The following is a 24826-nucleotide window of genomic DNA, read 5'->3' as shown; positions in this document are numbered from 1 at the left end:
GTATAAATATATACAAATTTTTAGTGAAATATAGGTAATTATTCCTGATTGGAACGTTTTCTACAACAGTGACTTTCAGCAGTAAAATTAAGACCATAGACACCACCACTGGGTACCTTTTACAGATAGAGATATAAGCCTGTAGAGGAATTATGGCGGCAATTTTGCATTTACTAAATGCAAATATATGCAAGAAATGTATAAAGGGAAGCTTGAAAGTTACTGCTATATTGTATTCCCTGACCTAAAAAAAAACATAGGTTTAGACACCAGAATATATTTTTTGTGGGTTTTATGTCCAGATAATATATAGCGACTTATTCCTGAGTGTACTTCATTAATGGTATACGAAGATACGGGTTTGCACAGGCAATATGGCGGCCATTTTGCATATAATTATATGCAAATATATGCAAAAACTATATAAAGGGATGCTTGAAAGTTGCTACAGATAACATAATTGTATTCCTTGACCTAAAAAACATAGGTTTAGAAACCGGAATTTACTTTCTATTGGTTACGTATCCCGAGATATACTACGTAGGCATAAACAGGTTGTATGGCGGCCATTTTGAATTTATGCAAATTAGACACTGATCCACCACTCGAATTTTAGGGAACTTTTAATACGTTATTTTAATAGCTCTTCCGGGTCAAATGCAAGTGGAATCGTTTCTGTTGCAATTAGTTGTGGGTTCACCCACTTTTTGTCGTATTTTGACTGGACTAAGAGTTAAAAATAACAAATGTTACCTGTGATGTATTTTGGCATGGGTATATCCTTTTACCTATAGGCCCTATCAGCTGAAAATAACAATATTTCCGAATTTCATATAATGAATTATGCATGAAAAAAATAAGTGAGGGTGCAACATCACCAACACGCTCATTATTCATAAGGACTGGTCAAGCAATGTTTAAAAAAAAAAATGTGAAATTTCAAAATATCATAATATATGTTCCTTACTTCTTTACCCGATTTGTGTCATTTTTGGAACCTTTTTTTTTTTCTCTTTCTTTAGGAGTATATTAATTTATTTTTGGGGTGGATTTCCTTTTTAACAGTTGCATAGGCTTAAGAATGAGAACCATCTTAAACTACTGCAAACTTGAGATGAAAATGCGTAAGGGGCTTTCCCTTTATAAGAAATTTACCGTATGTTGCGGTTGTATTTTCAGAGACATTTTTAGGAAGGGCTTTACTGTCGCAACCATTGCATTGATTTGTTCGCAGGCTCTCAAATACTATTCTTTCTTTGACAAGGTTTAAAGGACAAGTTCACCTTCATTAACATAAGGATTGATAGAATGTAGCAATATTAGTAGAACACATCATTGAAAGTTTGAGGAAAATCAGACAATCCGTTCCAAAGTTATGCATTTTTGAAGTTTTGTGCAGTACCCGCTGGATGAGAAGACTACTGCAGTGTATGAGTAACTTAGATGTCACATGCGTACAACAATATAAGGAAAATATAAAGAGAATTTAACAAAATTCCATCTTTTGAAAAAAGGACACATTCCCCTGACTCGTTACCGACAAATGTTATGGGTAATATTATTCCCCCTGCCTTTAGAAAGAGGCAAGTCAAGTGCTCTTTTATTATGCGAAAAAAGTGAAAATATGTTGAATTTTCTTTTACATTTTCTTTATACTGTTGTACGCATATGACTCACAAGCTGTAGTAGTCTCCTCACCCAGCGGTTCCAACACAAAAATTTGAAAAATTCATAACTTTTGCATCGATTGTCCAATTTTCCTCAAACTTTCACTGATGTGTTCTACTAATATTGTTGCATTTTCTCAATCCTTATGTTTATGAAGGTGAACTTGTCCTTTAAGCACACACATTTGAAATGTCGCCCTCATGTGACGCACTCGCATGCAGTGTGTACCTTGGCAACGACAGTCGACGATCAAGACATAAATCACGTAGAAAAAGTGATTAAATATTCGCAATATTTCTGAAATGGAGTGATAAATTCACCTTCAACAATGTCAAAGAAACGAGCAAAGAGTGGTGCAGGATCGGCAGGAGTGTCGAGGTGGGAATCTGGCCTCCTAGCGACTCCTTTTGAGGAGGTAAGTCCAAGTGGATGAAATTTATTAGCGCAGCTCAGCGGCGGCAGTCACTGATCTGCAGGAAGATGCTGGCCTTCGCCCGGCCTGCCCGCGACCGACCGGGCCGGCTGGCTGGTGTTATGCCCATTGTGTTGTGAAGCAGCTGCAAGCTGCAAGTAAAATTGGAAGACTCGTATGCCCAGCGTGGCAAATCTGTAATATTACTTTGTAAACTGCGCTGGTTCCACTACGGCTATTATGTTGATAATATAATATACATGTTGCCTTTGTCTTCCTTGAGTCACGTGTCTACCTTTTTTTCTGGATCTATCTAAAATGTTAACAGTTAACCGTTAGAATCTAGTACCGTACATAACGACATAGCCAAAGATTCAAGAATTTAAATTTAACTCAACTAACAGATCAATAGATCTAGTCATACTGTCATAGATCTAAGTTAACGCTAACCCATTCTAAGATTTATTATATTTTGGATCAAAAATTTGTCTTCCATTAATTGGTTAAAAGAGCTTCACGTGATATTAGGTATTTTGAACTATTTTAGAGTGTTGGTGTGTTTGACACTCCATGACGTACTATTTGCAAAATGACGTCACTTTTATGACGACATTTTGCAAATAGTATACTATTTGCAAAATGATGTTGCAATCACCCTTCTTTACAATCAAGTGTACCCGTCCGCGTCCGGTCCCGAATTCTAGTGTTCAGGTTTGCAGCGGCCATACGAGCGCTTGGATACATGCGACGGGCAACTCTGGCGGTGCCACGGCTACTACGTTTTTCAATTTCCGATCTCTCGCACTGTTGCGTATTGCAGGCGCTGCGCTGCCGCCGCAGTGCGGCTAAGCCTATAGACGGTCTATAATGATATTCACTTTTTATTCAAATTTTTGATCCAAAATATAAAACAAATAAACTTTGCCTAGTTTCGAGTTTCTTGTTAAAACTATGGGCCTCGGTGACTCCAAACTAGTCCTATTCACTTTGGGGCTGCGCCCCTCAGTGAATAGGACTAGTTTGGAGTCACCGAGGCCCATAGTTTTAACAAGAAACTCTCAAGGCCAAGTATATTTGTATACTAGTCTAGTAGTAATAATAGACTCGAGTACAAGCACGGAAACAGAACACGAATGACAGAGAGACAAATAGATCTAGAAGTCTAGAAGTAATCTCTTTTGCAGCTCATTCTGGAAGCTAAACTGGGATGGGGTGCATGTATGTGCCGTCTATGGCCGACAGTGACGTTTGGGAATATTTACAATAAAAAGTGAAAGGTGCAAGTGAAAACAAGGCTGCTCAGTTTGATTTGCAGTAACGGAGGTCCAGCAGGTGGCTGCAGGTTTCTGAATGAATTGTTTCCTGTAATTTACTCAGGATTTTCTGTGATCATTTGGCCATTATTGGGATGGGGCTTATTCTGAATCCTCACTTTATTTGTTTTGTTTAATTATTCCTGTCTCGACAATCATCTCTTGGTCTGCAGGAGAGCTGGAAGGCCTGCATCTCGTTTGTCATAGGAAACCAGCTTGATGATAAGGAGTACGCTGGTATCCTCTCCAGTGCTGTCAACTCGAAGCTGAGAAGACTCTTTAGTGTCATCTACAGAGAAACCCTGATAGAGGAGGTAAGCCCTTTTGTCATAAACTGAGCTCTGTGACTTTTGAATAAAGACAAACTCTTTAGGATTAATTTTAAAGGTTAAACAATTTTTAAAGCTAAACCCTTATCTGTTATTTGTGATGTATTTTTTTTTATATCTAATCAATAATTAATAGTTCAATTTGTGTAAAATATTTTTTCACATGCTGTTGGGAATCTCTGTTTACCTGTTAACATCAGAAGCTGAAATTATAACAGAGATATGTGCATTTTGTTGTGGGGAAATTTTCATGAATTTTGCATGCAGAACTATTGCAAAAATTATGACATGCAAAAATTATGTGGACAGGTGTTAGATTATATGCAAAAACATCCTTTTTCATCAAATTATCGACGGGTGCAGCACACTGAAATTTGCCCTGTGCCAAAAAAAAAAATGATAATAAAAAAATAAATAAACAAATGAATAAATAAAAATAGAATAAGAAATGTATGAATAGAATTATTGCACAATAGTTTCCACCCCTGTAGTGTGAACCATTCGTGGAATAACAAGATGGCAGTGCATACAGTCAGAGCTAATCTCTGAACAATTTCAGAGGCACATATTGAAGAAAAGAAAAAACCCTGCAATAACTTCATGCCCTTTTCTGCCTTTAAAGGTCATCGAACTTGGGAATGCCAAAGTTAAGAAGCCAAAGGATGTGCCGCAGTTCTCTGAAATCTGTGAGACGGTGAAGGCAGAGTACCTGGACAAGGGGGAGGAGATCCCCCAGCCGCTCCTGGCCAAACTCCTCAAGTGGAAGCTGCTGGCCATCAAGGAAGCTGACCTGAAGAGGAGAGAGGATGAGAAGAAGGTGGGCAAATGGTGTCTTTTTGTGTGATGTCATTTGTGAGAGGAATTGTGTCAGGTAGACACAAAGTGGAACAAATAAAATCATCATTTGTTTGTTTGTGTTTTTTTTTTCTCCTACATTTGTAACCTCCCTGACTTAGATTGAGATACGAAACTCTTATCTCGGTATTGTTGACTCTATAAAAGAACAATTTACATTGAAAAATGAGTGGAAACGCATCATTTAGTCATGTATCCTATTTAATTTGCCATGCTAGCTAGACACTTGGGACACTAGTTAGCCCAAAATTAAGGCTTAGATTTATCACTGGGATGCAATAAGACTTATTCTTTCAGTGAGAGTGTGTTTTCAGATTACATGTGGTATTGTGTATCTTTAACATGACTGTCTACGTGAAGCATACACATGTAGGAAATGTTGCAATGTAATGTGTGAAGAACTATTACCCGGTAGCAAGATGTAATAAAGTAATCCCATGTAATAAAATTGTTTTACAACCCTTATGCATCTTGAAGTAATGAAAAAAAAAAATCCTTTCATCATTCAAGGGTTGATTAGTAATATATAAAGTAACTGGTTGCAGCTCAGAATTATCAGACTAATTTTAGGCTGAAAAAAAAAAGTGGCTTTGGAGATTAAAAGAAGTGGAGATACAATGAATGCATGAATTGAATAGAAAATAGTTGACCTGAAGGTGGACATAAGTAGAAAGAGACCAAACCCATCCTTCCACAAATGGAGCCTGGCAAAAGGAATGCTTGATAGGGAAAAATATGTAAGGATTGTTAGAGGTGACTGTGTATGTTGATCCCCTTTTCCCAGGCTGCTGACGGCAGCGCCAAGGACGGCAAGAAGGGAAAGGAAACGGGCGGAGGAAAGCGAGCCCGGAGCAAGTCTCCCGCCAAGGGGAAGGGCAAGAAGTCCCCGGAGGTGCCGTCGCCCAAGAAGGAGTCCAAGCTGAAGAAGAGGGGAGAGGAGGACGATGACAACAAGTACATAGGTGAGACGTGTCGACAGGTCATTGACCCTTTCTGCGCTTTGTTTGCTGATTGACTTGCACGCTGGAGTGCTTGCTACCCTTACAAAAAAGTACCATGGCTTTACCATGGTAATACCATGGTATGGTAATGAACCATGGAAACCTGGTAATTTTGCCCTAGTAAAACCATGGTACATTACCATGGTATTACCATGGCAAAATACCATGGTATTACTGCTCTTACCATGTAGGGCCTACCATGGTATATTACCATGGTATTACTGTGCTTACCAAATACCATGGTACCGGTACCATGGTACAATACCATGGTATTTCTGAGGTGAATTTACCATGTACTGTGGTGATTTGACCATGGTATTACCATGGTATTACCATGGTAAAATTACCATGATATTACAATTTGAAAAGAAAAATAACATTAATGATTGTGTATTTCCAACATGCAGTACTAGTATGGTACCTACTGAACATGGCCTCGAATCGCATACACCTGTTTCTACACTATTGTACAAGACCTACATCCTACTCTACACAGGTCTACCTATTTGTATACCTAGAGTATACTTCCTATTCCTAGATACATTGCTAGTGTATCAGTTCTGTTATATATGGGCTGATATCTGAAAAGGTTTAAGGCATGGTTACTAACTACATGTCATACATAATATTAGTCCTATCAAAATATGAATATGCATTGTTATAACACAAGTTAAAATAGTTGGTAACAAAAGAGAAATTTCCCAACATACTTCAAAGTTTAAACCCAGACTATATACTTTGGGTTTTTATGTCTTTTATCAATTTTCTCTCCTTTTGCATGTTAGATGCTCTCTCATGAATATTCATGAGCGATACAGAAACCAAGTCAAAACAAGGATCGTGCAACTTGAATCAACTTGTGTTACATTTTCCAGTTGGGTAGATGAGGTTTAAACTGCATGGGAAGAAGTCAGTTGTGTTCGTGGATATATTAGTACTAACCGGGTGTTTGCACTCACCCACACCCACACACACACAAGCACACACATACACACATACACACATTCACACATATACTAAATACAGGCTGTACATTTATTACATGAACGTACCGGTTTAATATTTTGGGTCGTACTTCGAATTTGTATGAGATAACACACAATGTGAATTAGTTCCAAAACAAATGAACTGTTATATATACAGAATTAATTAGTTTGCTTATTTTTAACGGGCCGGGCTTATTTGGCTATAAATGCTAAAATTTGCATTTTGGGAGGGAATTTTGCCTCACCACCCCCCCCCCCCCCACAAGATCTTGACCTTTAGTATTACGATCGTTATAGCGAAATTTGGCACGTGTTACAACCACATTGTAATCTACAAAATTATGTCTTATATATCTTAAGATTTTTTTTTGATTGTCAATTTCTAATTTTAATTCATCAATTAGTTATTTGTGAAAATTAGGCTCAACATCTTATTTTAGCCCAATTAAAAGCATTAAGAGTCTATTTCTTAATTATTTGTAAGTCTGTTTTTACATGTTTAAAGACTGTATGCATCACACATTAAAGGACTTCCAAAAGCCATTTTTTTAATGTATATAATTGTTTTTGGAGTTTCAAATGTATTTCTTTGTTTTTTAACTTTTTCCTTTGTTTTCTTATTGGAGATTCTCATTGACCACTTTTATACCATAATTAGCATAAGATCAATCAATCGCAGTGATTAATGTTACAGCAGTGATAGCTCCAGGGGGCCCCTTCTTTAATTTTTGATAAGATAAAAATAAATAAATAAATAACAAGAAAACAAAATGAAAATGGGCGTGTGTGCCCCCTTTAATTTCGGAAGTGGCACCATGACAGATCCCTCCCCCCCCCCCCATTTACGGAATTCCTGGATCCGCTCCGCTAAAGAATAGTCAGATTTTTCAAGAGTTTCTTTGTTGCTGTTTTCAATCAATCTTTGCATCGATTTTTTTTTTCAATCGGAGAAGGGACCGCACTTCACAAGCTTTGTCTTTTTAGTGGGTCCCTCCTTTTTTCATACAATGCATATTTCATTTATTTCACTTTTGTTACCTCAGCAACCATTGCATTGTACCCCTACTTTAGGTTTTCAATTATTGCTTTCTCTGTACAAATTACATGCATTATACTTTCATTGAAGAAAGCGAGATTTATGTTCACCAAATATATTATTTTGCTGTGGAAAAAACAACAATGAATTTGAAGTTAAACTTGAAAAAAAAAGTCAAAATGTCTCATGACAGGGTCTCTTCCATCGCAGACTCGAAACGTCGAGGGTGGATTCCGCCCTTCCCTCTCCTGCCACGTCCCTTAGAGTTTAAGGGGTTTACCTTTAGAATCAGTTGATATATATTTTGATTTTTCCCATTTGTTGCAAGTATACTCATAATGGTCCAATAGTTTTGACTGTAATGTATTGGTACGTTTATAATCGTTTAAAAAGTGGAATCAACTGGTAAAACTGCCAGATTTGATGAACTGGTATGAACTTCCCCAGTCATGCCAGTTTGGTCCATTTATCCCGGCTTGGTTCTACTAACTGTTACGACCTAAACTTTATCAAAGTGCATGTAGGTTAAATCTGCATTGCTTTCAAGTTGAATAAATCTATCAGTTGTGTCAAGTCATTTGCAACAGGAATACAAGAGCCTGGTTCAAAAAAGCTGAATCTGCTGGAATCATGGAGTTGATGTTTTAGTATGCCAGTTTTTACTGGTAAATCTGCCAGTTGTGTCCAGTCGATTAAACCTGCACCAAATTGGTCCAATTTTTCGGGGTCATCCCACAAGTCATAAGGCCCACAAGCTCGACATTGCATCATGGGGCTTACGTTATTGTAAAAGTGTCGTGGGCCTTATTTACCTAGTGTCGCAGTCATATAGGCCTTGTTCGCTAGGCGTCAAATTTATGGGTTGTTTGATTTGTTGGCTGTATGATTTGTGGGTGTTGAACTCGAATGTGCACTCATTGTTTCTACTGGAATCAACTGGTTGTTGTATGCCATTTCACACAATTTCTTTCAAGTGGATCATCTACTGAAAAATCTGCTTGTTGTGTCCAGTTGATCCCACTTTGTCAAAGGACATACTTTGGTCTATCTCTTCCTACTGGAATCAACCAATAGGCTTTAATATTCCAGTTCACACAATAGATCTTATTTTTTTAATCTGTCATTTTCATTAGAACAGTTCAACTGTTAGTGGTATGGCAGGGCCCTGTGGTATAGTAGAGCAGTGGCAACAGTGGAGAGGCTCTCCTGGATAAGACATTATTATTATTATTATTATTATTATTATTATTATTATTATTATTATTATTATTATTATTATTATCATCACCATTATTATTATCACCAGTACTAATATGCTACTACTATTACGTGTGTTATTATTAACTCACTCATCACAGTTTGATCCATTTGTTCAAACTGGAGTCAGCTATGTTTTCTCAGTGTACCAGTCCATTCCATCGCTTTCAAGTGGAATCAACTGGTAAATCTGCCAGTTGTGTCTTATAGTCAATTTCAATACAATTATTAAGGGCCCGTTTATGTCCAGCTGTATCTATACAGGAATCGGGTAGTTGATATTTCAGTATGACACTTTATTCCGTTTCTTGCAATTGGAATCCAGTGGTGAATCTGTAGGTTATGTCAATAAATTCTAATTGGTAGACAATTGCGCAGTTTATTTCATTTGTTTCAGTCTGTCAGTTGGAATGAAATGTTAGTTTGGAGTCAACTTGTGTAAGTGGAGTCAACTAGTGAATCTGCCAGTTGAGCGGCATGTTTTCCAGTTGGTACAAATAAAACTTCATAATCAATGATTTAGAGCCAGGCCATATATTCAGCTGGAATTGATTGGTGTTTTTCAGAGTGTGCCAGCTCATTCAATTTAGTGTCAGCTGGAATGGTGTGAGTTGGTATTAATTTTCATCTTTAACTGTATGGTAATTCACACCATGGTAATGTGAACGAGTATCGGCCTACTTCCAGTTTGCAACTATTTGAACAAGTTGGGTCAAACGGATAGCTATAATGGGACCATTTTTTCCTTGTGATACCAGTAGAGAATGTACCTTTTTTGTCATTATTTGACATTTAAAGGGAGTATACAATACTGGACGAGATGAGGATTCAGCTTGTAACGTTTTGCGAGATATTTAGAAACCACTCTTTGAAATGGTAAAGAGCAGAAGAGGACTCAAACGTTTATTTAATGAAAACAGGCTGAGAAATGACTGAGATATCTAAAAACAAATTAAAACAAAGAGCTCCTAGTGAAAGATGGGGCCTGTCAATTTCATTTTGATTTTTTTTTGGGGGGGGGGGAAGGGATTGGTAATCTCAGCCATTTCAAGACGAATTTTCTTCAAAACGTTGAATCCTTCTTGAAATTACAGCTGTACATGCTCTTTCATATTTCATAAGAGGTTTATCATCTGAATGAAAAAAAAAGTTATAAATCTGAATCCTCATCTCAACCAGTACCTACTGTACAATCCCTTTCAGCTATAAGAATATCATAATTGATATTTTGTTGTTGAACCACGGTATCACCATGGGTATTTTGTGTACCTTTAGAAATACAGAAGATAACATAAAGACTATGGTTATATATGCTGCGGTACAATTAAAGACCCTGTGGTTGTAGTACATGGTATGATGGTTATTATATGGTATCTCCATGGTTATTCTATGGTACAAGTAGGCCTAGTAGTGCCATAACCGTGCTATGGTATGATGGTTATTACATGGTATATCCATGGTTAATTAGTGCAGCGATACTGAGGAAATGCCCTATATACCATGGTTATTTCATGGTACAAGTGGTAATACCGTGGTGACGCCATGGTATGATGGCCATAACCCGGCATCACCATAGTTATTTTATTGTACCTGTATAGTTATACCAGGCAAGTACAGTAGATGGCATGGTTTTTCCATGGTACTGGTAGTAATACCATGGTAGTGCTATGGTATAAAAATTATAACATACTATTACTATGGTTATTTTGTGGCGCCTATGGTAAGACCATGGAAATACCATAGACTTCACGGTTATTCTATGGTAGGCCTATACGTATCAGTAACATGGTTGTGTCATGGTAATGATAGTTTACCATGGTTTTTCTGTGGTATCACCATGCATCACCATGGTTTTTCTGTGGTACTCATAGTAATACCATCGATACCATGGTTTTACTACGGCAATTGAGGTTTTACCATGGTTTTTCTGTGGTATCACCATGCATCACCATGGTTTTTCTGTGGTACTCGTAGTAATACCATCGATACCATGGTTTTACTATGGTAATTGAGGTTTTACCATGGTAATACCTTAAATTTCATGGTTATTTTTTGTAAGGGTATGTCGTTTGGCACAGATGTCTGGAAACTAATTGTCATTGAGTAGAGATTTATGTAATCTCGATTATGTCACCATGGCCATTCATGATTGACTGATGAACATTGGTACACCTGAGTTGGCTTCCCTATAAACTTGACAGCTAGGTCAAGTTTGGATGCTTGGTCACTGAATGCTGATGACAAAAGCTTGGCAAGTTACACAGTGTTGTATGTTATTGAGTGCCTGGGCATGAAGAGGGTTGAATTGAATGTGATATCATCGCTGGGGGACAAGACCTCGTATCTACAAAATGTCAAATGTTCAAGAGAGCCAAAAAACATGGCGGCCAAAGCACTGTGGCGAATGGGGTAGCCTTTCCTTTGACATGCCGTGGTGGCTTCATTTTTGGAGTAAGACAGTTGGGATTTGGACAGGACATTACTTAACCCATTATTTGACCATTAATCCAAAAAAGTCATTTTCACCAACATTGCAGATACAAGGTCTTGTCACCCCAGCGACGATATACTTTCATTGTCCCCTGCATTCACTCTTGAGATGGATCTTTGCTCTACAAATGTCAAAAGCGGAATAAAGTTTACCTGCTTGCACGTTTTACTCCAGAAAAATCAGTAATTTGTCTTGCTTTTTAGCATTATCATTGATAAGTGCCAGATTATGTAACATTTAAATGATGTAATATAAAACGGGAACAGGAGTCAACAGGGTTCGAAATTGGCGATGGTCCGCTGGCCATTGGCCACCCGAAATCATGTCGGACTAGCTAAAAATCGTAAAATTCTGTAGTTACTAGTCCGTCTGTCTAGCCAAAATATTGCTTCAGTGTCAAAATTGATTCTAAGTAGTCCGCCTGGCTAGTTAAAAAAAAGTTAAGTGCGACCCCTGAGTCAAGTATGCCTTTGATATGTTTAGGCTTGTATGCAGTGATACATATTAAATGATGTTCATTTGTCTTTGTAGCAATATGAAATTTTCTGCACAGGCAAAAAGCTAAACTCAAGTGTTCAAGTTTTTGCCCTTCTTAGTTACGTCTTTATTGCATTTGTGTGCTGACAGATAACTTTCATGAGATTATTTCCTAATGATGCTTTCACTAAATCTTGCCCAGACGATGAACCCGATGATGGACCCCAGCACTACGTGATAATCGAGGGCTTTGACCAGGCGCCCCTGCTCTCCTTCCTGGTCGACCTCGGCATCCACATCAACTGCATCATCCGGCTGCAGGCGGAGGACTACTCCCTCTTCGAGAAGCGTCGCAGGGAGGAGGAGGAGGAGATGGACGAGGATGACAGGCCACCGGAAGGTAGGTAGGGCGGGGCCTCCGGGTCACTGGTAGAAAAGCATGCTGGCAAGGGGGTTTCATGTCTCAGGTCTAAGTGTCAGAAGAGGATGGATGTATGATGGGCAGCACTTAAGTGGGGCTCATCTGACCAGCATCGCTGCTTCGCTGGATGCAGTCATGTGACAAGAGTGTGTGGCAGATGTCTGGCCTTCGTCATGGGAAGGATCGATGATGTTGGTAGTCAATTGTGGATATGAGGAGGAGAGAGTAAAGTCCAGAGGTCTGATTTTGTATGAGGTGATGAGAAGATGTTGTGGGAATTGTTATCAAGACATTTGAAAAGATAAAGAACTATGTGGCTTTGATCTAGATTCAATTATGATACCAGTAAGGCATAGCACAGTTATTCTGAATTGATCTTGTAGCACATGGATCAGCTACTCACAAGTGCTTTTTCCTTTCTCGCAGTTGCCCCACAAATGTCTTTGCTTATTTTCATACTGTAGCATTACTTTGACTTGTATGTGGTATGATTTAAAAACTTTGTATATTGTATTCCATCTTCTACCTTCTTGTTTTATTGTGTGTTCTGTATATTTTTAATGTTTGATGCAAATAAACTAAACTGAAACTAAACTGATCTATCATGTATACTTACAATTTTTCCTCTTTTCATATTTTATCACTGTTACTAGTCATTGAGGAGGAGAAGAAGAAGAAGGAGAAACAGAAGGCGAGCCTGGAGAAGTTCTGGCTCCAGCACGAACCTCTCCTGAAGAGCGCCCCCAAGGGATCCAAGCTCCAGGACATCGCTCGGCTCACATACCTTGTCAAGAATCACATCGTTCCGGACGACATGAAGGACAATGAGAAGAGAGTGAGTGTCTATGGCAGCCAAGATTTTATCAGGAATAAATGAGAGTTCACATTCTTGAATATACAATGTAGATGAGGATTGTTCAAATTTAACATACGATCAATACTTGAAGAGTAAATGCAGGTACAACTTCTAACATGTATTGTGTCTTCATGTCACATAGATATATCATCTATCTTCAAGAAGATTAGGCATGGTGTGTCCATGTCATCACATGGGCTTATGATTTGAAGTAGTATCAACCATGGACAAATCTTGAGTTGGAGTATATGGCATAGCCTGTAAATATAGATACATGTGAATACCGTATGTGTTTTCATTAACCCGTGATATTAGGAAGCTTTAGATTTTAGACGCGCGGACGTTCAAAGGGAAAAAAACATGATCTGAGCGTGCGCAGTAGCGCACGTCAAGTTACTGCGCACGCTCAGGCCATGTTTTTTCCCCTTTGAACGTCCGCGCGTCTAAAATCTAAAGCTCCCTACTATTGCTTTGGTACTCCCGATCCCTCATTAAACCACATGTCCGCTGTGTGAACTATATCATATGCGTTTCTGACCGTTATATCTTGTATATCCATTAAATCTTATATATCCAACCATTTATTCTATGTATCCTATCACAATATCTCATTTATCCGACTATCATATCATATAAATCCGACCATAATAATTATATCATTTCATTCCCGTTGCCAGACCCAGTTTGGGACAGACATGTTTGAGGACGTGGCCTGTATGATGTACGACCTCCTGGATGCTGAGAGGCAGTACCGCAACTTCTTGGCCAACATGAAGCTCATCCAGATCCCTATGGTCCAAGACGCTTCACAAGGTCGGTACCTTCTGTCGGTCATACCAGATAATGTTACTGTAGAAGGAAGATTGTGCTGACATCAAATTGCAATGTATCCACAAAAAAAAAAAATTACGATGAAATATCGATGGCTTAGAAATGATTGTAATGTAAATACTATTGGTAGCGTAAGGGAGATTGCTGTTTTCACAAGAATATCACAACCTGCCAACCATTCCTGTGTAATAGGAGTACCCTCTGTTTTAATCAGGGAACAAGTAAAATTCAACATTGTATTCCTGTTATTGTGAAAACCAGTTAATAGGGATGTATGGGAGAAGAATGAAGCCTCACATTTGTGCAATATCTTCTCCCATTCATTTATTTTTAGTAAATGTCAGCATTGGAAGGTCTAGAATGTACAAACTCTGTAAAACCAGGGGAGCTTGAATATAGCATTAATGATTCAAACAACTCACAGTTACGTGAACTGTTGAAGACCAGTCCTGAGTACTCAGGCAGGTGTCTATTGGAAATGTGTGTTGTAGCAAAATCATCTTGTCCTCTTCTTCTTCTTCTTCTTCTGATTAAGTCTGCCTCCTTCTATAGGATTCTTGCAGACTGTGTTATTTACATTATAATACGGTTTATTTACTACAGATATTTACAAGCACACAGCGGGTTAGGAATTTTTCTTTTTTGATACGTGGTTTGCAAAGTCAAAATTGTAGCTGAGTTCATCAGAATAACGAAGTCCTTTTTGTTTTGAACAGTAATCAAAGTTTTTCTTTGCCCTTCCCCATTCTCCCTTTAGTTGGTGACACCCAGTCCATGATCTCTGCCAATGCGCCGGTCACCGCCCAGGCAGCTGCCGCCCAAGCTGCCGGCCAGCAGCAGCCCCCAACCGATGCGGCTGCCCCGCCCGAGCTGAAACCCATCGTGGTGTCCGCCGACGTGGACACGCGCTACTACACTGAGCTGATGGACAGCATACCACAGGAGAGTGTCAGCGTTCCCCTCATCATGCATTGCATGCTGGAACAGGTACGCAGTCACAGAAACTCACAATTTATTCAAGAATTCATGAAAAAGAGAGTCCATAGCCACATCTTGTGTGTATGATACCACTGTGTTGATTTATCTATGAAATCAAACTTTGAGTTACATCCGAGTAATGTAAACACTTTCAGTTACATTCAAGTAATGTAAACACTTATGCTAACCTATATGTGTACAATCTGTATATACAAACTGTATTATGTATGTAAAATGTATTGAAGAAAGTACAGTATGTAATATGTAAGTAAAGTATTATATAGTAATGTGTGAGCAAGTGACTGTATGATATGTGAGAATACGTATGTATACATTTTTGTATGCATGCATATATTTATCCATACACTTATGTCTTTTACCTGTACAATTGTAGCTGCTGGACTTGTATCTATCAATCTACAGAGAGAGATATTGAGAGAAAGTGACAGAGGAAGATATGAATGTAACAAAAGGAATGAAGAAAATTACTTCCATTTTTCTTGCAGTCCTCTTACCATGAATAGATTTTTTATGGTCTGTGAAATTTGTTGATGTTGTTGCATTTTCCCTTAGATCGTGGCCACGTCCGAGGACCGCGGCCCTCCCAGCGACTGGACCAAGATCCCCCGAGAGGACGGGCTGGAGCACAGCCTGGCGGCCCACATCAACAAGATGGCCGACAAACTGCACATCAGCTCCAAGGAAGGAGACGGAGGGGTTAGTTACTGTAATATGAAGACTGTTTGCATGCATTTTGATTTTGCATATTTCACAAGAGCCAAGATTTGCGACATTAAAACACACAAAAAAAATTTCTTGTCTACACTATATGCATTGAATGCCAGAGGCAATTTGTGAATATTTCATGCTAGGGAAAAGCTTGTTGGCTCCAATTCACAAAAATTTTATGTTGCAAAATTATCTTGCCTTACAGTAGTATTTATCTTGACAAAGACCACTGACTGTTGGATTAGGTGGTCATCAATGCTGTGATAATTGTGGGGAAGTCTGGTATGGTAATATGATAATACATTTTGTATTAATGCAAATGACAAGATTTTCACACATGGAAATATTCAATACAGTTTTATCTTCTCTGTGCATTGGTAGGAAATATATGGATAAGAAATTGCACAGTACGAATTTAAGAACCCGCAAATATGTTTTTTGAGCCACTCTTGTTCAGCGTGAAAATTTGGTAGCGCAAAAATAACATTTACAGTATCCCAGAAAATATTCAGCTTTTACCGCACACCTCAAAATACAACTGCATACAAAAGCTTGTTTAAGTAATTGTTTTAAGATTTCATCCCAAAGTACTGTCATCATTTCAAAATTTAAGAATTCAAAGATATGTTTAGGAATTACACGGCATTCCTTGTGTTTTTGTTGCTATTAAAGTCTGATGACATTCTGATTCATGATTCAATTACATGATGTATAGAGTGATTTTATTCCTGTACATAGAAATAAGTTGAACATTTTTATGCCTCCGCCACGAAGTGGTGCCGGAGGCATTATGTTTTCGGGTTGTCCGTCCGTCCGTACGTCCGTACGTCTGTACGTCCGTACGTCCGTACGTCCGTACGTCCGTACGTCCGTACGTCCGTCCGCTTTCGTTTACGCGATAACTTGAGTAATATTGACTTGAATTCTACCAAACTTGGTCCAAGTATAAAGTATGATGGGGCAATTAGTTGATTAGATTTTGGGTGAAATCCGCCAAAGGTCAAAGGTCAAAGGTCAAGGTCAAATCATGAAATTGTATCTGTTTACGCGATAACTCAAGACTGGATCGAGCAAATTTCACCAAACTTTGTCGGAGGATGATGTATGATGGGACAATTACTTGATTAGTTTTTTAGTGAAATCGGACTGAGGTCAAAGGTCAAAGATCAAGGTCAAATCCTGAAATTTATCTGTTTACGTGATAACTCAAAACTGGATGAAGCAGCTTTCACCAAACTTGGTCCAAGGATGATGTATGATGGGACAATTAGTTGAGTAGATTTTAGTGACATTGGCAAGAGGTCAAAGGTCAAAAGGTCAAGGTCAAATGCTAAAAATGTTGCTATTTCCCCAATATCTATGCAATGCCCTAAGGTATTTTCTTGAAACTTGGTGCAGACATGTACTACTGCATATAGATTCTCCAGAGAGAGTTTCATGTCATAAGGTCAAAGGTCAAAAGGTCGAAGGTTAGGTGAAAATGTTGTAATATCACTTTTCTCACAAATGGTTCAATGTATCTTCATAGAACTTGGTACATACACATGTACTGACTGGCAGAGATTATCTAGGGAATTTAGGGGTCGTAGGTCAATAGTCATGGGGTCAAAGGTCAAGGTCAACTCCTCAATATTTTACTGTTTCCCTCATACACTAATATATGAAATGCTTGCATTATTAGTTTTCAAACTTAATATATACATATGCATTACCTAATGGAGATTCTCCAGGAAATTTCCAGCCAGAATGTCAAAGGTCAGAGGTTAAGGGTCAAAGGCCAGGTTTCCATGCGTCCCCCCCCCCCAAAAAAAAAAAAAAAAAATCTATTTTGTACTGTAATTAACTCTTTCTTCATACCTTGGAAATTACTCAATGCATAAACTTATAGGGTCTGTCAGAATTCAAGTAAAAATTCTCAATTCCCCAAATATGTGCACCTGCACTCTTCGACAATTATAGCAAACCCAGTTCAAGGAAAGTGAATATTCAAGTCATTTCTGACAAACCTGTCATATCAATATTTTGCCAGTTATGTGAAACTGTCATGGATCACACATGTGAAGACATTGTACTGTACGCCTATTGGGAGAATCATGCATTATGGCGGAGGCATCAGTCGCCATAGCGACATTTCTAGTTATGTACTGGTATGTATATCTAATCTAATCCATGCTCCCATTTCTTTTCAAGCAGGCATCACAAGATCAGCTGGAAGGTGGGTCCCCATCCAACAAGCTCTCCCTCACCAAGCCAGAGTTCCTCCAGTACGGGGACAACATCTCCCTCCGCCTCAAGCACCTCAAGAGCTTGCACGGCTTCAACGCCGTGGAGGCGGAGCTCGCGATGATGGACTACATCCCCGTCGCCAAGCTGCGTGAGTTCCCCCGCCCCTCCTCGGGCGTCGTCAAGCAGCGTGCTGCCCGTCTCCAGGAGCTCCTCCACCACTGCGGCAACGGCGTTCTGGACCAGGCCGAGGTAGACCGCGCCTTCAAGCAGTTTGTCTTCGAGAGCCTGGCCCTGAGGGGTACCGGGGAGGACGGGCGAGTCGCCCCCGAGGTCATCTCGGAGGGCATCGTCTGGGACGACCCCTACCCGCTCTTTGCCAAGAGGGAGAAGGGGGTGGAGGAGGGGGAGAAGGAGAAGGAGGAGGAGAAGAATGCAGAAAAGCAGACTGAAGGAATAACGGAACTGACGACGGAGAATCTCCAGAAAGTTGAAGGTAATGACTACTCACATCTTCCATACTTTTCTACTTTTGATGCAGGTATACATGACGTAGCTATTCATGGTCATAACCACTAGAATACGACATAATACTGAGAATGTATGCCAATGATTTTTATCATGGCTATTTCTCAAATGCTGAATATAATCAGTGTTTATATACATTGATGAAGGGCAATTTGTCAATCAGTTATTATGAAAAACAACTTGATGTAAGAATCATTAATATTACGTTAGTGATTGTGTTGATAGCATTCCAATGGGTTTTTCCACTCTTTTTTTTTTATTGCAGTGTCATAGCAGACATGATGATTTTTTTTTTTACAACTCATCCTGGTTCTATTCTAGCATTATAGACCCCCGATATTAGAATGCCAAAATGCAAAAAATGATAATAATTGTGATGATAACAATACTACTACTACTACTACTACTACTACTAATAATAATAATAATAATAATAATAATGATAATAATAATAATAATAATGATAATAATAATAATAATAATAATAATAATAATAATAATAATTATAATAACAATAATAATAATGATAACAATAATAATAATAATAATTATAATAACAATAATAATAATGATAATAATAATAATAATAATTATTATAATAACAATAACAATAATAATAATAATAATAATAATAATAATAATAATAATAATGACAATAATAATAATAATAATAATAATAATAATAATAATAATAATAATAATAATAACTACTGCAGGAAACTATGCACTTACTGTAACAGTGAACTCTTATTATCTGCTGTTTAAGAAAAGTTACTGTTCAAATGTAGATATTCTCAAATGCAATATTCTAATATGACAAACCCTCTAGAAAAGTCAGTTCACAACTGCTGCCAAAAGTGTATGCTATTGTATAGAAATCATAGAACATTTGCAGTTTGAAAAGAGGAAATGTTGAATACATATATTTGCAGCTTTTTTTCTCCTTTTAAATCACATCAAGTTGGTGAAACACCTGCATATTTTTGCATAAATAATGATTCAAATGATGTACATTGTGACTCCCCCACAAAAAAAAAAATGATAATAATTGCATTGAACAAAGGCAAAATAAATATGTATGACAAAACATGACAAGCTGTTACTGTACCTTACCACTTTCTAACTTAACCTTTCTCTGACTGTCATCTACAGAAGAACTGGAGGCCAAGGCAGCCAATGAGGCGGGGCTACTTGCCCAACCCAACAATGCTGGCATCCTGAAAGTGGAGGGCAAGAAATCCAGGCAAGGATCTGCCAGTAGCCTGCGATCTGCAAAGAGCTCAGGTGAGTAAACCTCTTAGAGACGAGATTCACCTTCCTTGGCATTTTTCAAAACTGTATAGGTGTTAGGGCTAGAAGAGAACATGCTATTTTGTTCATTTCCATTTTCTGGCTTTGCGACCGATGGTTATTGCAGGAGACCACAGTCATTTTAAATTAGGAGTAAGACACCTGTGGACTATAATTCAAAGAGAGTCCAATGTGTTCTGACCAGTATCACAGTAACGTGACAACACACACACACTAAAAAAAAAAGAAAAAAGAAAAAAAAGTCGCTTATGTGGCACCACCTTGAATAACTTACCTTCTTTTGGCGATTTTCTTTCTTGTTCACTGTCAGAGCTCATGAAAAAGCTTGACTGATTCTTTTGACTTTAAACATGTCTATAGATCACTGATTCTACTCAAGGCAACATTGAACTGTGTTCATTTTTGTCTCAACATTCGAAACTACCGGAAACATGGAGACTTATTGGTGGTTGTGGGGGGAAGGGGAATCAGCTTGATGTACACGTGTAATTTGCTGTCTATTTGAATGAGATAATGAGGAAATCAGTGCCAGACCAAATATTTGATGGAAATACTTTAGAAGTACTAACAAAAGTCGGCCAGGAGGACTGTGCAGAGGAAAAAATTCATAACATCTGCAGACTGACATTTACCATTTATTTTTTTCCGTTCATGTTCATTTCTTCATTCTTGTTCAGTTCACCAAGTGAAACCTGCAGATGAAGGTACAAAAATATATGTCACGTGGTACAGCTCAGTACCAACCCTGTACATCCCCCCACTATGTATATGTGTCTAAAGCATTCTGTAGTCGTAGAAGCAAGAGCTAGTGCTGGTCAATGTTTCATTCTTCTCTCGCATGCTCCTGTAATGATCTACTGTACCCATCCATCCGTAGTGGATATTTGTTTTCCGTTGAATGTAAAATGCTTGAGGATCAAATGGTGACTGTAATCCATGGTGTAAAGGAAGCCATTCAGATCCAATCTGACAGTAATGTCAATGTTTTGCATGACATGTATATGTGGTAAATATGAATATACTATTAGTATGTATATTTGTAATATGCCTTGTCTGCTGCTGTGGTACTCCTTACACATGGGAATCCCGATTGCAATATATGTTACAGTCGACTGATAAGTCGACACCCATTATAACAAAGTTCTCAGGACTGGCATTTTTCTATATCAAAATTTTGTTATATCCGAACTAATATACAATGAAGAACATAGAGCAGATAATGTTGGGGCCTGAATTTTTACTTCGTTGTAACCAGAATTTCTTTATAACTGTGTTCATTGTAATGGGAGTGTACTGTACAAGCAGAAATTATGCTAGCAGGTACACATGGATGTGTTCAGTGGTAATGATCTGTGAAACCTTCACAAAATCTGTGCTGGGTTTCATTGACTGGAACAGACTTTGCATTTAGTGTCTGAAGATTGAGAAAGGATACCATAAAAGCAAAGAAATTTTGATTTGTATGTGTTTAGGAATGTTTAGTTTGAGTTGTTGAATTTGTTACAAATGATGTTGTAGAAAGCCCTGTTTAGCATACTTACATTTTGTTCATAAATTTGTGCATAAATAGAGATGTGGCCCCCTTTTTTTAGTCAGTGGAGGTTGAAAGATAAATGTAGATGTCACAAATGGTATATGCATAGATACATGTTAACCTGTTTCTTACAGGAGACTATTGTACAAAGTTTCAAGTCTATTGGAAATTACACATGTAGTATCTGAGAATCTGAGGGTTAATCAGGATACCTATGTCCTACAAGCAGTAGAAAAAAAAACAACAACTGTGAATTGCTCTTTGTTTACAATCTTGAATATGTGTAAAGGTCTTATCATGGATATTCTTGTTCCTGTGTTTGTTGGCTATTTTGTGCTTGCCGGTATTGTGCATTCAGCTTCAAAAGTGCTGTATTTATGTTATCTGAATAGCATAACCGTGTTGTAGCTCTGGTGTAGTGGGAGTACTGACTTGTACCTTTGTGTATAAAAACCATTGCAACCACCTCACATGGTGCATTGCAAAAATGGTAAAAGTTATGGAAGAATTATTCTTATTTTTCTTTCTTTCAGTGATAATCAGCATGTTACATATTCTGAAAACATATTTTAGCCATGTAAAGATGCAATTAAGAACGACTTCAGCCTTTCAAAAGTTCGTGCTCAATTTATTCATTCTTCTGCTTGTTGAAAGAGAGGACACTAGGCATATTGTCATCGTTCTACTGAGGTACATGTTTTCAAGATATCTTAATATGATATGCAAGTACACACAGATGATTCCAGACTTGAGCAGCATGTTGTATGCACAGTATTTTTCTGCAATAATTAACTTTTATTCTAGAGGTGGGATAATTCTAATTTCTCATTCTATCACTGCAGTTCATAATCACTGATTCAATCATCTGCAAAATTGTCTTATAAGTTTGTGAAATACAATGTATATATTGTGTACTCTCAAAATAATCATGGAGAGGGAGTGTGTATGGCTTAAAGCCATACACACTCCCTCTCCATGATAACAAGCTGGTAGACTTCTCAATTTCATGTGCAGAATCTTTTTTGGATGTGAAAGATGCAGATACAGTAAATCCAAGTTACCAATATATGGGGACCAAGTTGGCTTTGAACAAGCCTTGTTTTCTGTACCATGCATCAGAAATTGAACAGCTCTCATCTAACTGTGACCTTTATATATATATCTTTTTTTTTCTGGTGCGTCTCAGTTCACTTTGAGAAAGATGCCACAGGGCAGCCCATTTTCCCCGCAAAGGACCAGCCTCCATCCTCGGACCCCGCCCACCCGACCCAGGGGGAGAAGGACAAGGAGACGGAAGATGCGAAGGACGCCAGACCGGGGTCCAGCCGGAGCAACATCAGTGTGCACGACTTTATCGGTGACAGGAAGCTGAGGAACCTCGACGAGTGGTGCTATGCGGAACACTTTGACCCTCATGTTCTCATCCAGGTCAGGGGCAAAAACCAGACACATTCGCAGCATGCAACATTTGCGATATGCCAACCATGAAAAAATTACAAGTGTACTACATGTTAATGATGTTCTAGGTATACAGGGGTTTGTTGAACACACACTGCTGATCAATATAAAACACACAACAAAACTGAATGCATACTACTATGATACACAGTTCAAAAAACTGAACAATTAAAATGCTCATGACTAGTAAGCGTACTGGTGCGAGTACTTGTATGGTGTACAGCATTGTACCTTCACATGTCATTTACTTGTGTAAATCTTGGCTCCTCACAAAGTTTTCGAAACTTTCACGCACGCAGACATTTCTGGTTTTACAGGTGTACTAGAGTTCATCATTGTAGTGCTGAAGGCAAAAAGATAATTGCACATTTCTGTACGGGCAGATATTGAGAAAGATGTAAATTGCATTGGAATGAAGAGAAGTCACATGAACCGAACCCAGTGGTCTTTTGGAATGTATCCTGATCCTGAACAAGCCTGTGCTTAACTCTGCCTTGCTGTATCGTTGATGTATGTATCATGTGTGAAATATATGGCAGCAAACGCAACATGCATTTCAACAATCCTGCCATTTAAACGTGAAATATGATCTTTGAGCATCTACTGGGTATGAGAGTGAAAAATCTACACCTTCATGGTTGAAAAAAAAAGGACATTATCCATGGTGAAGAAATCGTCTGAGAATCATGGGTTATGATCACCCATTGTGATGTTGTGTTCGCAAATTTGCTTTTAGTCTTAAAGTAAAGTTGAACTTGCCTCTCTCTTTATACTTAATGAATAGATGCCATGAGTGTAATGCAGGAAGTTTCTCAGAAAGATATTTGAATTCTTCTTTTTACTATAGATCCTTGATGAGGCGCGTGAGATGTACCCCTTTATGGACACCTACTACCACAAGAGGGACCACACCCTACTGGTGGTCATGCACAACCCAGTGGGGCCCAACCTGCAGAACACCCAACCGTGGGACGCCAAACTACACTCAGATGTGGGCTTCAGGTGAGGCATGGTGTTATAAATACATACAACTATAACACTGACACCAAAGCATTCATCAGTGTAAAACATCTACTCTATACACGTACATATTGACTCTACTGCCAACTATTGACTCATGTAGATACACCGTAACACCACTGTGTACGAAAACACAACACCAGAGAATCACTACAGTCTAAAAGAGAGACCAGTTGTGGCTGAATATTCATCTCATGCAGTTCTTTAAGAAATGACTGAAGATGGCTTTTAAAGCATCATGAGCATTAAATTTCATATTACACTGTTTTAAAGACAAAACAAATAAGTTTGAAATGCTAATGACAAATGATGATAGGTGAGCTTCTATACCACATATATAGCAAATCAATGTTCCCTATGTGTTTACTATTATCTATTTTACATACACACTTATTAACACAAAGACATATTGACAAATTATATACATTCAAATAACAATAAAGAAACAGTATAATTATGAAGATATAGTATATTGAATATGCAGCACACAACATACATGTATGCTGTATACATTAATGTAACGTTTATAAAAAAAGAAGCTTACCTTACAAATGGATAGTGTTCAGAGAGGGTTTATATGAAGCCAATGTAGGAGACTGATGAATATGCTGTGGTATAAAAAAAAAAATGATAAGACCAATATGTTTTGCATCATACTTCTAGAAACTATATGGAACACGTTGCAGACAACATCAGAGAGTTTACCGAGGTCGAGGAGGCCAAGTACCAGGCCGAGATGCGAGAGAAAGAGCTGATCCGACAGCGAGAGTTGGCGCTGTCCCGGGCCTCATCGGCCGCCCAGTCCAGACCGGCCTCCTCCAAGGGACGCAGGTCCGGGTCACCAAAGAAGTCCAGGTCCAAGTCGCCAAAAGGTAACCAAGAGTCTTTAACATTTTCACAAACAGTCAGGGGGCCTACAGTACATCTTGTTGTATTCGTGAATTCTACAGATTGCTTAAGATGGAAGAATTTGTGCTGCAATAGGGAGAGACTGTGGAGAAATGGAATGGCATTATCTGTCGTGGCAACATGCAGCTTAGAAGAGAAAGAGAACAACAGATATTGACCATCTTTTGTGCGAGCTACCACCCTACAAGTTTCTATAGTCAAAT

At 38.4% G+C, this 24826-nt stretch overlaps 1 protein-coding gene across 1 annotated transcript in view; it reads left to right on the top strand.

Moving 5' to 3' along the window:
* Positions 1-1656: 1656 nt before the first annotated feature.
* LOC139712105 (sperm-associated antigen 17-like) overlaps positions 1657-24826 on the top strand; it is a 47553-nt gene continuing 24383 nt past the window's right edge. The window contains exons 1-14 of the mRNA XM_071623941.1: positions 1657-2083; positions 3567-3707; positions 4345-4539; positions 5362-5539; positions 12028-12225; positions 12900-13081; positions 13780-13915; positions 14691-14920; positions 15485-15628; positions 17831-18359; positions 19544-19675; positions 22423-22664; positions 23542-23696; positions 24378-24586. Of these exons, the coding sequence (XP_071480042.1) occupies positions 1997-2083; positions 3567-3707; positions 4345-4539; positions 5362-5539; positions 12028-12225; positions 12900-13081; positions 13780-13915; positions 14691-14920; positions 15485-15628; positions 17831-18359; positions 19544-19675; positions 22423-22664; positions 23542-23696; positions 24378-24586 (2758 nt within the window). The 5' untranslated portion in view covers positions 1657-1996. The remainder of the gene's footprint in view (positions 2084-3566; positions 3708-4344; positions 4540-5361; positions 5540-12027; positions 12226-12899; positions 13082-13779; positions 13916-14690; positions 14921-15484; positions 15629-17830; positions 18360-19543; positions 19676-22422; positions 22665-23541; positions 23697-24377; positions 24587-24826) is intronic.

Source organism: Diadema antillarum, unplaced genomic scaffold, assembly GCF_040938485.1.
Source record: "Diadema antillarum isolate AM-2024a unplaced genomic scaffold, OU_Dant_1.0 seq00001760_RagTag, whole genome shotgun sequence".
NCBI lineage: Eukaryota > Metazoa > Echinodermata > Echinoidea > Diadematoida > Diadematidae > Diadema > Diadema antillarum.
The sequence above is the reverse complement of the archived record's forward strand: the minus strand, read 5'-3'. Positions and strand labels throughout refer to the sequence as shown.